The sequence below is a fragment of the Megascapheus bottae genome, chromosome 5, assembly GCF_031878675.1.
Source record: "Megascapheus bottae isolate mThoBot1 chromosome 5, mThoBot2.hap1, whole genome shotgun sequence".
Taxonomy (NCBI): Eukaryota; Metazoa; Chordata; class Mammalia; order Rodentia; family Geomyidae; genus Megascapheus; species Megascapheus bottae.
This window is the reverse complement of record NC_143513.1, coordinates 7,371,118-7,387,549: the sequence shown is the minus strand read 5'-3', so window position 1 is coordinate 7,387,549 and position 16,432 is coordinate 7,371,118. Positions and strand designations below refer to the sequence as shown.

General features: G+C 40.3%; 1 protein-coding gene across 1 annotated transcript in view; it reads right to left on the bottom strand.

Annotated features, from left to right (window-relative positions):
- Hecw1 (HECT, C2 and WW domain containing E3 ubiquitin protein ligase 1) overlaps nt 1–16,432 on the bottom strand; it is a 277,245-nt gene that overhangs the window by 39,687 nt on the left and 221,126 nt on the right. The window contains exons 16-20 of the mRNA XM_090332620.1: nt 15,727–15,861; nt 8,387–8,492; nt 6,504–6,600; nt 901–984; nt 560–669 (exon numbers count right to left, since the gene is read on the bottom strand). Coding sequence (XP_090188746.1) covers nt 560–669; nt 901–984; nt 6,504–6,600; nt 8,387–8,492; nt 15,727–15,861 — 532 coding nt within the window. The remainder of the gene's footprint in view (nt 1–559; nt 670–900; nt 985–6,503; nt 6,601–8,386; nt 8,493–15,726; nt 15,862–16,432) is intronic.

Here is a 16,432-nt window from a genome sequence, read left to right as displayed (position 1 = left end):
TGTGTAAGATGGCTAAGTTCCAATTCAAAGCTGATGGAAAGTGGAATCATTTTCTTAAAAAATCATCTTTGGGGGCCGGGAGTTTGGCCTAGTGGTAGAATGCTTACTTATCATGCACAAAGACCCAGTATCACATGCATAGAAAAAGCCAGAAGTGGTGCTATGGTTCAAGTGCTAGAGCTCTAGTCTTGACAAAGCCCAAGAATAGTTCTTAGGCCCTGAGTTCAAGCCACAGGACTGGCAAAAAAAATCATCTTCGTATATTTTGAAATGCTGCGTTGAAATTTAAATGTGGAAAAACCCCATTCTAGCTTGGAGAGATAAAAACAAGTGTCGATGCCTGGTTTAGGGAGTGTACTTATGATCAGGATATTGAGAGGAATGAGGAAGGAAAGTGTGCATGTGCATGAGTGTGTGTGTGTGTGTGTGTATGTGTATGCACAGCATGTCTGTGTATGCATGTGTAAACACGTACACGGAGCTGTCCTCTGTGTGCTCCCTCTGCTGAGGAGGACACATGGCTACTTACAGGTGGTCTCAGGCCAGATTGCCAAGTTACCTGGGGAGTTCTGAGGTGAGGAACAGGGCGAGCAACGGGGAGAGAAGCTGTACCCAGGGTGGAAGGCAGTCTGCAGGGGAACATAGGACATGATCTCTTCTTCAAAGAGACTGCAGAGAATAAGAAAAGCAAAAGAAAAAAAAATGAGCAAATCCATCTCTGGAGAAAGTTGTTCACAGGGTAATGGCAATCAGAGTTCTTACTATGCAACAAAAGTGATCAAATTTAGGCATCATTTAAAAACATAGGTACATGTCACTCAAACATTCTGTTTTTTTTTTTTGCAGTACAGAATCCCCAAGTGCAGCTTTTCTAGTATTGTTTTGGGTATGGCCCTTTACCTGAGCAAAATGACTAGATCTGCATCGCAGGACAACTTCTCAAGTCCGTGGTTGCCTTCGGTACGAATATAATGGATTTTCTCCCTAGAGAAATGTGGGAAAGAAAAGCCAAGAATGCATCTTTTTGTTGTTGTTGTTTGTTTGTTTGTTTGGACTCTCTATTTTTATATCTTGTAATTTGGCCAAAGAGTAGTAGATTAAAGTCTGGTGTATGTTGTGGTACCCAGAGATTGCTGTAGGTTTCTGAGGATGCTCTAGAAGTGGTGTTCTTCAGATTCACACTGAGAAATAGAACAAAGTGGGAGGGAGAGAAAAAGAGAGAGAGAGAGAGAGAGAGAGAGAGAGAGAGAGAGAGAGAGAGAGAGAGAGACAGAGAGACAGAGAGAGACAGAGAGAGAGAGACAGAGACAGACAGACAGACAGGCAGACACAGAGACAGACACAGAGACACAGAGAGAGACACACAGAGAGAGAATAGACAGGCATGGAGTTGGGGGGGACTGCTGTGAGCTCAGAGAGTGTGGGGAGTGTCTTGAGAAATCTGTACTTCATGGGAAATTCTATAATTTCTACATTGGGCACAGAGAGTTTGTCTCAATCTTCAAAACAGACCAGGTCTTTCCTAGATTAATTATAGCCCAGCCATCTGTTTTGTCTCTGATTAGTTAATATTTCTTTTATTCTGTCTCCCCTCCGCCCTCAGTCTTCAATTCCAACCAGACAAATGATTTCCAGTAAGTCTATGGATAAATAGCATTCATTGTGATCAAATGCACTTTGGAATTTGCTTTCTTGTTATTTGAACACCATACCCAATATGCATTCCATCATATGTTTGCTTCAGAGAAGTAAAACTTTTTCTCAGTTGAAGAAACATAGCAAAAGTCTGGGAAAAACTTAAAGACAGAATTCCTCCCCCTTCCTCCACATAAATTCTTGTTTAAGTTTGCTAAATCAAGACTCGTGAAATGAATATCTATCACTATTTTCATGAGTGATAACATAGGGATTGATTAAAAATTTTTTTCTATCAATGGTTTTTCCAAAAATATTGCAGATACTGTTTATAAGATTGTATTACTATGAACCCAGATTTTCATCCCAACTTCCTTATTTTCAGGCAAAAATATGATCAACTTGACCTTCTGGTGTGGGGGATTTAAAATTTTAAGGGTTCTTTTTTGTTTAGTGTCTATTAACTGGGTTCAGTGGCTTCCCTGTGATTTTCTTATACAAGTACTAATGTGCTTTGATCCAATTCACCCTTTTATTGCTCTTTTTTTTCCGTCCTCCTTTGAAAGTGATTTTTGTGCATTTCTTTACTTTCTTACCTGCATATGACTATTCAGACCATATTTAGTAAGGCAAGAGAACCTTCTTAATAATTGCAAAGATACGGAAAGTAGGACTGAACAGAGAAATGTCTTGGGATTCAATCTCAGCATAGCTAAAGTACCAGGGCTGTGAAGTACTTCTACCACACAGTACCCCTGCTGCATGATACTCCTGCAGTATGCCACCACTGCCAGTAGGATATCACGGCCAGCAGGCTATCGCCAATTGGCAAGATTCACTGTGGTTTTCTCATCTGTCAACATGAGCAGATCCATCTTCATCAGTTCCTAGTGGAAGCCCAGCCGAGGACTCAAGCACCACCCTCTGTTGTCACCGGCTTCCTCTTTCATCACATTCTGGGGCGCTCCTTTATTCTTAGTCACTAGGTTCAGAGAGGGCAGTGCAGAGTTATTCTCAGGATGGGTGGCAGCTCCCTGTGCAGAGGCCTAGCAGTGTGCTAGGCCTGAGGAGAGTTGACAGCTCTCCACTAGGTATCCTTCCCTTTGCCACCTCTGTACAGACCCAGTGGTATGAGGGATCTCCAGATGTCTCCATGACTCCCTCCTAAGTGCTTGAAAACCAGGAAGATACTAGAGGGAAAATATTCCTTCTCTCTTTCCTACATACATCCCTTGGCCACAAGGGAGCGTTCAAGTGTGATCAGAGCTCAGGCCCAAAGCAGAGCCACCTGTACCTTTCAGAATTTTTATATCTGTCATTCCTCTTCAGCCAGTTCCTCTTCCACTTTTCCTCATCTTGGATACTATGTCATTTATCTTCTCACTTGCAGAAGCTTCATATCTGGTTGCCTTTTTATTTGCAAGGTAGAAGATCGAACTCAGGACCTAACACACACTAAGCAAGTGTTTTTCTACTGGGCTAAACTCCCAGCCCCCTGGCTGTCATTTAAATTTTCTACCTATTCCTCACCCTCCCATTCTCAACCTGTCATCAGTTCATACTGCCTTTTTGTTTGGTGTGGGGCTGACACTGGAGCTTGAACTCAGGGCCTCCCACTTTGTCTGGGTGGCTAACTCTGACACTTGATCCACTCTTCCAGTTGTGGGTTTGTGCTGGTACATTGATTAGTAGGGGGTGGGGGGAAGGAAATGGGGATGAAAACATGAGAAGAGGTATCAATGTGTGAGAAGTAATGCATCCCCTACCTGATGAATATAACTGTAACCCCTCTATACATTATCCTGACAATAAAATAAAAAGAATTTGTCTGCCCAGGCTGGCTGGGAGCCATCCTCCTCAAATGCAAGAGCTTCTCCTTCTCCTCCACCTTCTCCATCTCCTCTCTCTCTCATTCATCCCCCTCTTCTTCTATTTGACTTTACTTTTGCCAGTCCTGGGGAATTGAACTTAGGGCCCTGACACTGTCCTTGGGCTTTTTCAAGGCTAGTGCTCTATACCTTTGAGCCACAGAACCACTTCCAGATTTTTCTATGTATTGGTACTAAAGAATTGAACCCAGAGCTTCATGCATACTAGGTGAGCGAGCACTCTACTGCTAGGGTATGCTCCCAGCCCCTATTTGACTTTTCTAAAGTTTAAAATGGCTCTCTAATGCCTTTGGTGAGCTCAGATTCCTCCAAAAGAGAAGCAATGAACTCATTATTTAATGGCAGAATCAGTAGTAAAGAAAGATTTAGGAGTAGCAATGTGTCAGCTGCTCTTCAGGTAACCCGTAAATTGTGCACCATGAATCAAAGAATAGCTCCTAAATTAATGGCCCTGAGTGTGACGGTGTCTTGTGTGGGGAAATCCCAGCAGGCAATTCTTGAATGTCAAACACAAATGAAAGTGGCAATTACTCATTCTAAATTTCATGTGCTCCTGACAAAGCTCTGAAAGCAATGGTTCCTATATTTATCTTTAAAACCAGCTTTTGAGGGAACAGATACAAAGACAGGAAAGGCAGCAGCTCTGTTCCAAAGGGCTCATAGTATGCAGGGAGACCCAGGTAAATAACCTAATACAACAGATTCAAAAACATCCTGAGGTACAGAAAGAATGACATTAAAGCAATGCAGAAAGAATCCTACAATCTGCCTGGACAGATTTGCCTTTAATATGAGCCTTTTGGGAAAGATGAGATGCCCCCTAACAGAGAAATGACTTAGGCAGAGGCCTTGAACCTTGTGTTTTGAATCTTGACTTTATTCATCCGCAATCACACCTCAGAAATGTTCTGTGAAGGACAGTAGGGACATATTTTGATCTGAGCTATAAAGAGGTAACTGGTTATGGTGTCATCATGGAGGAGGGGGTTCCAGTAACATCCTAGGGAGAAATGAGAGGACCCAAAGTTGGGTCACAACAGGGAGAAAGAAAGAAGAGAAGAGGCATACAAGAATGACTATTTGGTAATGGGTACCAAGACATGTGAAAGGGTATCAATGTATGTGAATTAATGCACTTTCTATCTGGCAAATATCATGTAACCCTTTTATTAATTACAATAAAAAAAGAATGACTATTTGGATGTAGAGATACAGGAAGAAGGAGGGCTAGAAGAAAAGGAGGGCAAGATGATGGAGGTTTTCAGTAACACAGAGTAACAAGACTGGGAGAAAAAGATTCAGTGAGAGGGCAGCAGAAGGAAAAACAGAATGATCCATTTGGAGGGCTGGCTAAGATTTGAATAGAAAAAGGGCTGTTGGAAAGTGTTGGAAAATGAGTAGGCTACACAGGTCCTGGCCAGATTGAAGAGGAAAAAGAAGATGGGAAGAACTGTGAGCTTTCACAGGGCTATCATATGCCTAACCTATATCTTACATATGTCCTCTTGAAAATGATTCTACAAGGCCAGCATCATGACCCCACCATTTCTGTGATGAGGAGACTCAGGTCAGCAGTCAAAACATGCTGCCACGAGACACCCTCATGTCTCAGAGTGGAAGTAAGGATTTAGATCCCAACGAACCACACTCTTGACCACTATGCATTTCCAGCTTTGAAGGAAAGGGATTATTTGAATGTCTTGGTCAGAAAACAAGATTTCAAATTAAGGAATATTTTTTCTCTGTCACTTTAGATGGCTGTTCTTCCTAAGTAAATTGTTTCAGAGATACATTAAAAAATGATCCCATGGACATAAAGGTTTAATTGGTCACATCATAGATGATATTTTCTGTTTCCTTGTCCTCCCTTCTTCCCTTCCTTCCTTTCTTTCTTTTTCTCTTTTTCTTTCTTTCTTTCTTTCTCCCTTTCTTTCTTTCTTTCTCTCTCTTTCTTTTTTCCTTCCTTCCTTTACTTTCTTTCTTTCTCTCTCTTTCTTTCCTTCCTTCCATCCTTCCTTCCTTCTTTCCTTCCTTCCTTCCTTCCTTCCTTCCTTCCTTCCTTCCTTCTCTCTCTCTCTCTCTTTCTCTCCTTCCTTCCTTCCTTCCTTCCTTCCTTCCTTCCTTCCTTCCTTCCTTCCTTCCTTCTCTCTCTCTCTCTTTCTCTCCTTCCTTCCTTCCTTCTCTCTCTCTCTCTCTCTCTCTCTCTCTCTCTCTCTCTCTCTCTCTCTCTCTCTCTCTCTCTCTCTCTCTCTTCTTTCTTTCATCCTGGGCCTTGAACTTGGGGCCTAGGTATTATCCCTGAGTTTCTTGTGTCCAAGGCTAATGGACTTTCCTTCCCAGGATAAATTTAAATCTTAATCTTCAGACTTCAGCCTCCTGAGTAGATAGGATTATTATAGGTATGAGCCATTGACAAATGGCTGTTTCCTTGCTTTTTTAAAAAAAAATGATAACCAAATACTTGGTTTACTATTTTTTTCCAGTCCTGGGCTTGAGTTCAGGACCTGAGCACTGTCCTTGGACTTTCTAAAGGCTAGAGCTCTACCACTTGAGCCTCAGCACCCCTTCTGGCTTTTTTTCTATGTATGTGTTACCAAGGAATTGAACCCAGGTCTTCTTGCATGCTAAACAAGCATTCTACCACTAGGCTAAACTCCCGGCTCCTGGTTTACTATTAAACAACTATATTTTGAAAGCAAAAACCATTTATACTGTGCTTTTCAAAAATATTTTTCAATGAAATTGATCTTTCCCTTTCTGTGCTTTCCTTCAAATCAATGGCAGTGATTTCAGCACCACACAAATGAATGTATAGCTATCTCTGTGATAGTTCTCAAGACACTAGACTCTTCATTTTGAGGAATCAAGTTATAATTTAAATGCAGGAGTACAATGCATTGCAACTTCTAACCAGAGACAGATTACCTGGAAAAGTAGTTGAAGAGATCTGGAATTTGGGGGATGGGAGTCAGACCCTACCTGAGGGCATGGTTCCTTGCCAAGCTTGGCTGACGCTCTTGCAGCATTTCAAAAATGTTTGGCTGGCGAAGAAATGCCACAATTTTGTCATTATATGCTGAAACAGACAAAAGGACAGAATTGTAGTTGAGTTTGCTGCCCGGAGATTTCTCGGGTGACTAGAAAATGCCTATTTGATACACAGATTATCTAGGAGTTGGACATATTCATCAAAAAAAATCTAAGCTCTGGAATTTTAAAAAAGATGCATTTTTGTATTTTGTACCAGGGAGATCGTTCACGATTTTCTCAAGATGTAGTTTAACCTCTGATATATCTTCATCATGGCCTCTAAGATACTCAGCTGTGTATGACCATTTTACTTTTTTGTTTTGAATTTTAAAGAATATGATGTTTTGCGTTTTGATTTTTTCAAGTGATCAAACTAAAAGGGAAGGAGGAGTAAGTTGATTGTTCATAGTATGTCAGGAACTCAGGTCTGTGAATCAGTAATGAAGAATAAAACAGCTCTTCTCTGAGAGGCAGTCTCCTCGAGCTTGAATCCAGCACCTGGGTGCTATCCTTGAGCTTTTTTTTTTTTTTTGCCACTTGAGCCACAGCTCTACTTCTAGCTTTTTGGTGGTTAATTGCAGATAATGGTCTCACAGACTTTCCTACCTGGGTTGGCTTTAAACTCAGATCTCAGCCTCTCCGGCAGCTGGCATTACAGGAGTAAGTCACTGGTGCCTGGCACAGCACTTCACTGTTACTATTTTCCACTTCCTGCTAATTTTCTAGGCCTGATAATGGTAATACCCATTATTTATACTTTTCATCCCATTTCCTTAACACAAACAGTATGCATTTTGAAAAGAGACAGCTGAGGTTCGGAAGGAAGACCATGCAAATTTTACTGTACCCACACATTTAAAGCTGCAAGCAGTAAAGAGAAAAATTCATCCTTTCCTTAAAACTCTGCTCCCCTTGGCTGGCTTGACTAATTATTAAATGAGATAAAGAATGGGCATGGTGGTATGAAAAAGAGTGGAAAGGGGAGAGGAGGAGAGAAGGACAAAGGACAAAGTGAGGAGACCACGAAGGGAAAAGGGCAGAGGGAAGATGGGAGCATGAAGTCAGGGTTATCACAAAAGAGGAGGACAAAAATTTAGAAAAGAGTTTATGATAAGAAAGACAAGGCTAAGTACTGAGTAGTATGGGGTTCTAAAAGCAGTGATCCACAAGAAAATATGTTGGAAATGAACTTTACAACTTAGGAGGGGTAGGGGAGGGAAGAGAAGAAGAAAAACAAGGGAAGGGCTAACAATGTTTATTTTATGTATGTAACTGCAGCTCCTCTATACATCACCCTGACAATTAAAAAATAAAAAAAGAAAAGAAAATTCAAACAACTTCCAATTGTCCCAGGGAGATTAATGAAGATTTATCATATATCTTTAAAGTAAATGGTTTATATTCAAGTGGATGTCAGAAATCATAGCATATCATTTGCCATTTTCCTCAAAAATAGAAAATAAAGATACTGTAATAAATTATGATCTCTTGCTTGAGATAAAATAACCCTTTGCAAGTAAATGCCTCTGGCTTTACACTAACCTAATGTTTTGTTTGTTTGTTTGCAAGCGTCACTCTTTCTCATGCAAAGGATATCTCAATTCACTTAATATAGACTTAGTAAAGTTTTTATGTAGAATTGACTACATAGAAAAAATAAAGGAGAAATTGAATATTGTTATCAACATTTACAGAGATATAAAACAGTGATGACTGGGAAAATGCCAGTGAATTTTGTATTCCTAAATAACATTTTGTATTTCTAAACAACATTCCTAAATAAAATTTGCTTCCTAAATAAAAAAAAAGAAAGAAAAAGGAGAAATACATACCCAGTGGCAACGACTCATGATGGTGTTGGCTTCGAATGGCAGCTACAAGGCTGTGTCCTGTCCTGGACAGCAGAGAAGCTCCTCTGTTTCTAGAAACTTCTGAGGCCTAATTTTAAAACATAAGCATAAGACTGAAAATCTGTAACCAATTTCAGGTGCTGTTTTAATACTGATTATTCAACTTGAAGGTTAAAGATGGTGATACTGTCCAAGTTTAAAAAATGTTATATCATCTGGCACTTATATCTGTAATGCTAGCAACTCAACAGTCTGCAATCTGAGAACTGAAGTTCGAAGCCAGCCTATGCAGGAAAGTTCCTGAAATTCTTATCGCTAATTAAGCATCAAAAAAGCCAAAATTGGAGCTATGATTCAAGTGGCAGAGCACTGGTCTTAGCACACAAGTTTCAGGACAGCCCATAAGCCCTGAGTTCAAGCCCCATGACTAACAGAAAGAAAAAAAAAAGTTATATCATGGTACTCATAGACGCTATGTAGAAAGTGACATGTGTAACTGTGATCTGGGATGAGAGGAGGAACTCGAGGGAAGTAAGGAAGGGGTGTACACATCCTGACTTATGAAGTGGTAACCCTTCTGTGCCATACCTTAATAACAACAATAACATTTTAAGAATAATTACAATTTTCTGAAATTGGGAAATTCACTAACGTCTAAAACATGAGGAAATATAGTAGAAGGACATTATATTCTAGTTTGTAAGAAAGTGACTGAGCCAGATGGCTAGTATTCTATTTAGATTAAGAAACATCATGATAGATAAATTCTAGGTAAACGTCATCAGTAAGATATGTTTACAATTCTCATTTCTAAGTGACCACATTGAACTCCAGTACTGAACATGGACTAGGTTTGCTCTTTAGACAGTTGTGACTGCATTCAAACAGCATCACTTAATACCTTAGATCTGCAGGTAGATCTTAATACCTTAGATCTAGGTAAGATTAAGTTCAATTTATAAAGAGAGACTCAGATGCTAAGAAATATAAGCCTGCCCCGAATTTTCAGTTAGAAGAAAACAACCATGATTATAACTGCAAAGTGCTTGTTTGTAACTATCATGTCCCCCAGCCTGCATCTAAAATCTTGGCTTTGCTTTGGAATTTTGACAAAAACCTCATGGTGTAAATAACTTGCTTATCCTAAAAAAGATGGATGTGATAATCAACTTTAAATTAATAAGTCCATTTTTAAAATTAGCAACTCCTCTAAGTTATAGAGTACAAATTTTCTTCCATGATTCATATCTATTTCTTAAAATTCTTAGAGCCAGGCAGGGTGTGATGTATACCTGTAATCCCAGAACTCAGAATGGAAAAAAGGATCTCAAATTCATGGCCTGTGTGTTCTCTGTCTCTCTGTCTTTGTCTCTCTCTGTCCTTCTGGTCCTTCTGTCTGTCTGTCTGTCTGTCTGTCTCTCTCTCTCTATCACACACACACACACACACACACACACACAGAGTCACAAACACTGCCTCTGCAGAGTAAGATAGTAAAACCAGGGAACTATAGATTTTCCACACTGGGACACATTCACAGATACATAAAATTTAGTGTAGATTATGAATCATTCTCTAATATTTAAGAACTCCAATATATATATATATATATTTAAGAACTTTGCAAGTAATTTTATAGCACTTAAAAAGAGTCTAAATATCTTGACAAAAATGGAAAAGAAATTCATCATCAGAATAAAATTCATTTATACAAGCTGGACACTAATGACTCACACTTGTCATCCTACATACTCAGGAGGTTAGATCTGAGGATTGTAGTTCAAAGCCAGCTGGGGCAGCAAAATCCATGAGATTCTTATCTTCATTTAACTACCACAAAGTAGAGCTGTGGTTCAAGTGGTAGAGAGCTAGCCTTGAGCTAGATAGGAACAGCACCTAGATCCTGAGCTTAAACCCCAGCAATGATGTGCATACATGTGCACACATGTGCACACACACACACACACACACACACACACACCCATTACTCACACAGAATTCAAGAGAGGTGATGTATTAAGCTATGGAGTCTGGAAAGACCAAGTCAATCCCCAAAATGTCCTTTACGATGAGGCCATCTTGGATATCACAAAATAATGTAGGAATCACTTATGATCCTAATTAGACATGATAACTGTTGGAATTCCTTGAGTCTCACTTGCACATTCCATTCTCAAAGGAGTTAATATCCTTCCTATGTGGAGATGTGCTCCCACTTTATTATGTCTTTTAGGCAGTCTTTGTTCCTTTTCTGGAAGCAAGGGTGTACATTCATCCTTTCTTTTTCTCCTGGACCTTCTCATTGCCATGATTTATTGAGGGACAAGGAACCAGATTCTGTTCCACGTTGATGGCTTTTCACTCTGACCTCGTCTTACTCAGCTGTGCGCAGCTGGTGTAACTAGACGCCAGCAGCTGCAGGCTGGTCCATCCTTGGTCACCATCTTAGTCTCATTCAGATGGAACCAAAGTGCTGGAAAAAAAGTTTTCTCATTACTAACCTACAAAGTACTAAGTCCCTCCATTTCTAATTTTCTTTAATTAAAAAATGTATAAACATGTTCTGGGATTGAAATTATATGGTAGTTTTCCTTAAAGGGAAAGGTCAATCCAATTGAATGTGTTGAAAATGTTTTTGATGTTCCAAACACAGAATTCTCAAAAACCACTTAAACAAAAGATTATTTAAATGTTGAGTTACATGAGCAATTGGGAAAATGGTTAAAGCTCAGGACACCCTGGAGTCTCAATCTAGGTGAATGTACTAACTACAGACAGGTCCTGGGCTTTGAAACAGGAAGGGTGCCATGCTCTTCCTGACTCATAGAGATTTTGTGTCTTGTAGACATGCACTCAGGAACATGAGATTGCTTCCAGGCTAACCTGTTCACTGACAAAACGAAGCTAAGTTGAAAAGTTTTAGAATCCAGATGAAGTTGAATACTCTAAAGGCAGGTGGCTGGCTGTGAGTATGCACAGGCCAACTACAAGAGGGCAGACAGGATTAATGGGATCCCCAAGCAGTAGAAAAAAATGTCTGTCAAGGAGTGGTGTTGGATGGCCAGAACAACCTGGAGGATAAGGATGGTTTGATGGAAAGGCTGTCCTCCAGCTTGGGGAGTATGAATTGAGGGTATTAGGGAGGATAGCAGGAAATTCTATGATTCTGGGGTTGAGTTAGATTTTACAAAGCATCCTTGCAGTCACAACGTGATACTCAGTAGTGTCAGTTAAGAGACTGACTTGTATCTCACTGGGAACTTCAGGCCAGAATGACTCTTCTAACTACTGAAAATGACTAGAAGACTGGATTTTTTTAAAGCCCAAATAGTATGACTCAAAATTCTTGACATTTTGGATATATATGTGTGTATATATATGAGAGAGAGAGACAGAGAAACTGAGGCAGATAGAGAGAAATACAGAGAGAAAGAAGAAGAGGAAGAGGAGGATAAAGAAGATGGACAGAGCAAAAATCTTACTTCATGCTAGGATTTGTTGTTCTACACATGACTGGGTGAAACCCTATTTTCAGTAGATACTACTTTTAGGATTTCTTTCCTTTTGATGTTGATTACTTTAATCATCACTGGAAATGGGAAGACTGCAAACATTTAGCTCTCTAGACAAAACAAAACAGTCTGAGAAAATAGTTTTCAGTGACTGGTAAACAAGCTTCCCTTCTGCATTACAATTAGCAAATGTATACTTTTTTTTTCTAAAAGCTGGATCAAGATGTATAAGCTTTAACTTTACTGGCTAGTAAAAAGCTAATGTTCTCTCAGAAAACAATAGAAACATAATGTTAAAAAAAACGTATTAACAAGTGCAGAAGAAGGGTCCAATGATGAATATGCACCATTTCTGGACTCTTTGTTAATCTAAGAATACATCAATAGCCACGTGCTGATAGCTCACAGCTGTAACCCCACCTACTCAAGAGGTTGAGATATGAGGAGTGCAGTGTGAAGCCAACCTGGGCAAGAAAGGTCCATGAGACTCTTATTTCCAATTAACCACCAAAAAGTTGGAAGTAGAAGTATGACTCAAACGATAGAGTGCTATCGTTTGAGTGAAAAATCCCAGGGATAAGGCTCGAAGCTCTTGGCCAGGAAGGATGAGAGATCAAGGAGGGTGCTGGCAATTGCTCCCACTAAGCTCCAAGCCTGCTTGGAGAGAAGGGTGGTGGGGACTAAACACAGGTTCACACGTGTTAAGTAGGCATTCTGCTCCTAAGCCACAAGCCCAGTTCCTAGGCCTCAAGTCTTACAGATTTTAAGAAGACCAAGCCTTTACCACATGGAATTTGACCACAAATTACCTAAGCTCCATGGTGACAGTGGTTTCAAATAAGACTCTTTTTCCTTCAAATCTCTCTTTGCTATAATTCTTCTTCTTCTTGGCTTTCATTGTGTTTTTTTTTCTTTCTAGATTCTAGTTTGTACAGACTGAGAATAAGAAAATTTGAGCTGTGATTGTGAGCGCCTGTGTGGTTTGAGTTATTCCGTTTACTTATAATTAACACACACAGAATCTTATTTTAATTATAAAATTGTGTGTGTGTGTGTGTGTGTGTGTGTGTGTGTGTGTGTGTGTGTGTATGTGTGTTGGTCCTGGGGCTTGAACTCAAGGCCTAGGCACTATCCCTGAGGTTATGTGCTCAAGACTAGTGCTCAGAACTAGCCGCAGCTCATTTCAGGCTTTTTGGTGTTTAATTGGAGGTAAGAGTCTGAGGGACTTTGGTAGCCAGGTTGGATTTGAGTTACAATCCTCAGACCTCAGACTCCTGAGTAGGTAGAATCACAAGCTTGAGCCACCAGCATCCAGCCAAAACATGATTCTTATCTAGTATGGGAATATTGTGTTGCAATGCGTGAATGTGCCTGGGGGCTATGGTAGATTTTAAAAGTGTTAACTTTACTGGACTAAGGGATGCCTGGATAGCTGAAAAGCTTTACTTCTCAGCATGTCTTTGAAGGCCTTTCTGGAAGAGTGTGGCATTAATATCATGGACTATTGTAAGTAAAATCCCTCCTCACTCAGCATGGATGGGTATCATCTTGTTAACTGAGGATTCAGATAGAACAACAAAAGCAGAAGAAAGCTGAATGTACCATCTCTTTTCTGGAGATAACACTTGTACTGGAGGCTCCTCACTTATGGGGCTTTCAACTTTGGACTGGGAGTTACACAATTGGCCTTACTGGTTCAAGGGAATTCAAATATAGATGGAGCTATGCCACTAGGTTCCTGTGTTCCCTAACTTAGAGAACACAGAATGGGACTGCTAAGCTCCATAGCCACATGAACAAATTTCCATAGTAAACACCCTGCCATCCATCCATCCACCTACCCATCTATCCACCATCTATCTATCCCTCTGCTTATCTGTCCATCCATCCATCTGTCCATCCATATATCTACATACCCAGCTATCTACCATCTATCTATCCATCTATTCATCTGTCCATCCATCCATCTGTCCATCTATCTCTATCTTCTATCTACTCATACCTATCCATCTACTCTGCAGATTCTGTTTTTCTGGGGGATTTTGACTAGAAGGCTTTTGTTTTGCTTTACTTTTTCCTTTGTTTCACTACCATGACTGGAGAGATGAGGTACTTTTGACATTTAGTAGATAGGATAAGAAAATAAAGTTCCTTCACTGCTATGATAATTCTACATATCATAACATTGTCTTATCCCTCAGTTCTGGTAGTCTTCCTCTGTTGAGAAGCCTGTGTTACACAGAAATTACCATTTTACTTTTCATCAAATTCATCAAATTAATCTTTAAAATACCCTCCTAACTAATCTATGTGATATTCAAAATGTTCCAAAAACCAAGACCCAGGAAGTGTTATTCTGGTCACACAGATCTGTCACTGCTTTTACAGATCCTTCTCAACCCTTCCTCTGCAACTTTGTTCAAGATTTGCCTATGCTGTGCACTTGCTCTTCCTTTGTTAGTAGTTAGATTCTACCAAGTTCTAGGTCAGGTATTTTATGTCAAAAGATTTCCAACCTTGGCCTCTTTTGAACCTCTATGACACACAATCTGAACATCTCTCTTGGCACCCAATCATATTCTCATTTCTCATCTGTATTTTTAGCCTGGCCTCAAAAACAAGAAAAAAATTCTTGCAGGCTAGGGGCCATCTTATATTGCTTTGTATGCTACTAAATCAATATTTGCTGCACAAAGCTGAAAATAAAGTCAACATCACCCAGTGCATCCTTTCTTATTCCCTAAGAGGAACCAGATCATTTTCTTAGGGTCTTTGCTTTCTCTGGCTTCTGCCACTGTGTCAGATGTCATGCATCTCAGCTTCTTTCTGTTGCTCGGTTTGTTTTCTTATACATCAGGTCAAAGCTACAGAAGAGAAGCGATGGGCAGGGGGACGGTGGGGTTTTAAAATCTGATGATCAGAGTCAGTTGGATGTGGATGCATTAAGAAGAAACAGATGGGACATTAAGGCTCTTTCATCATCGTGTATTTGCTAGTTCTTTTAGCTTGATTTTGGCTGATGAATGTGCCACCTTGCCATTAATGTTGATAATGGACTGTATTTGGGCTACCCAATCAAGGGCTCTTTTATGAGAAATGGTTCTCAGCCCATAGCTCCTGAGATCTTGGTGGTTTCTTTTTCTTTTTCTTGCCAGTCCTAGGGCTTGAACTCAGGGCCTGAGCACTGTCTTGGGCTTTTTCAAGGCTAGAGCTCCACCATTTGAGCCACCACAACACTTTTGGCTTTTTCTGTATATTTGGGACTGAGTAATCAAACCCAGGCTTTGTGCATGCTAGACAAGCACTTTACCACTAGGTCAAATTCCTGACCACAATCTTGGTGGTTTTTATGAATAGTAGGCCCAGATACTTTAGAAAAAGTTAAGAAACAAGTAGGGATTGGTTTATAATATCAGCAAGGAGTAATTTGCTTTATAAAGGGGGGCAGGGAAGGGTATAGGATGTAAAAATTAATTCGGAAAGGCAAGAAAGAGATAGTTCAGGAAGATAACAGCTCTTCATGAAGCCCTGAAGGAGTAACTACCGAGTGGTAAGTGCAGTGACACTCTAATGAGCCACTTTCTCTATGAATTGTTTTAAAAGATGGCAGACAGAGAAGATACAAAACCAAGGAAGAGAAATGCTAGGAGGGGATTAGATCTTTATTGGGCCCAACAAGTTCCCCCAGTTTTTAGTCCATACATATGCTTCCGGCCCCTGCATCCCAGTCACTGGGTGACAGTTCTGGCCCCACACAAGAACAGACGCTGTGCACTTGTGCGCAGTGTGTGGGGACCCTGGGGCCTTTACCTCTCCAGCACTGTAGCTCCGGAGCCTTTGGAGATGCTGGCGATGAGTCAGGTGATTGGGAAGGCGACCATTCTGGAGAGGAATCCGAGGGTCAATGAAAGTGGTAGCTCGACTATTGTGGTCCACAAAGAAAGACTGCAGACAGTTGGATAAGACAAAAGGCACCGTGAGACAACAGTGTGACATGGAATGATACTACAAGAGAAAGTTGTGTGGCTTGGTCATCGTGCTTATTCCTGCCTCTCCTTCTCCCCTCCACCCACACGTTTTGAATTCTACTCAGAATTCCTCTAGGCAGATGAGGAATGGAAAGGTTGGGCATCTGTTTGCTTAGTCATTGAATGATAAAAAGATAACCAAAATAATGCCAACTATCACAAGTTAAAGATAACCATCAATGGGCCAGGAGTTTGGCCTAGTCGTAAAATGCTTGCCTAGCATGCACGAAGACTCAGGTTCGATTCCTCAGTCCCGCATACACAGAAAAAGCCAAAAGTGGTGCAGTGGCTCAAGTGGTAGAGCACTAGACTTGAGAAAGCCCAAGGACAGTGCTCAGGCCCTGAGCCAAAGGAATGATAGCCATCAAAATACTTTAAAAAATTACTCTTTTGCACAAAACATTCTTAGTGAAGACATAGCATCCTAAAATGATCTCAGTGAATGTTAACATTAGATATTTTTAAATATCACCTGACAGAAGTAATCA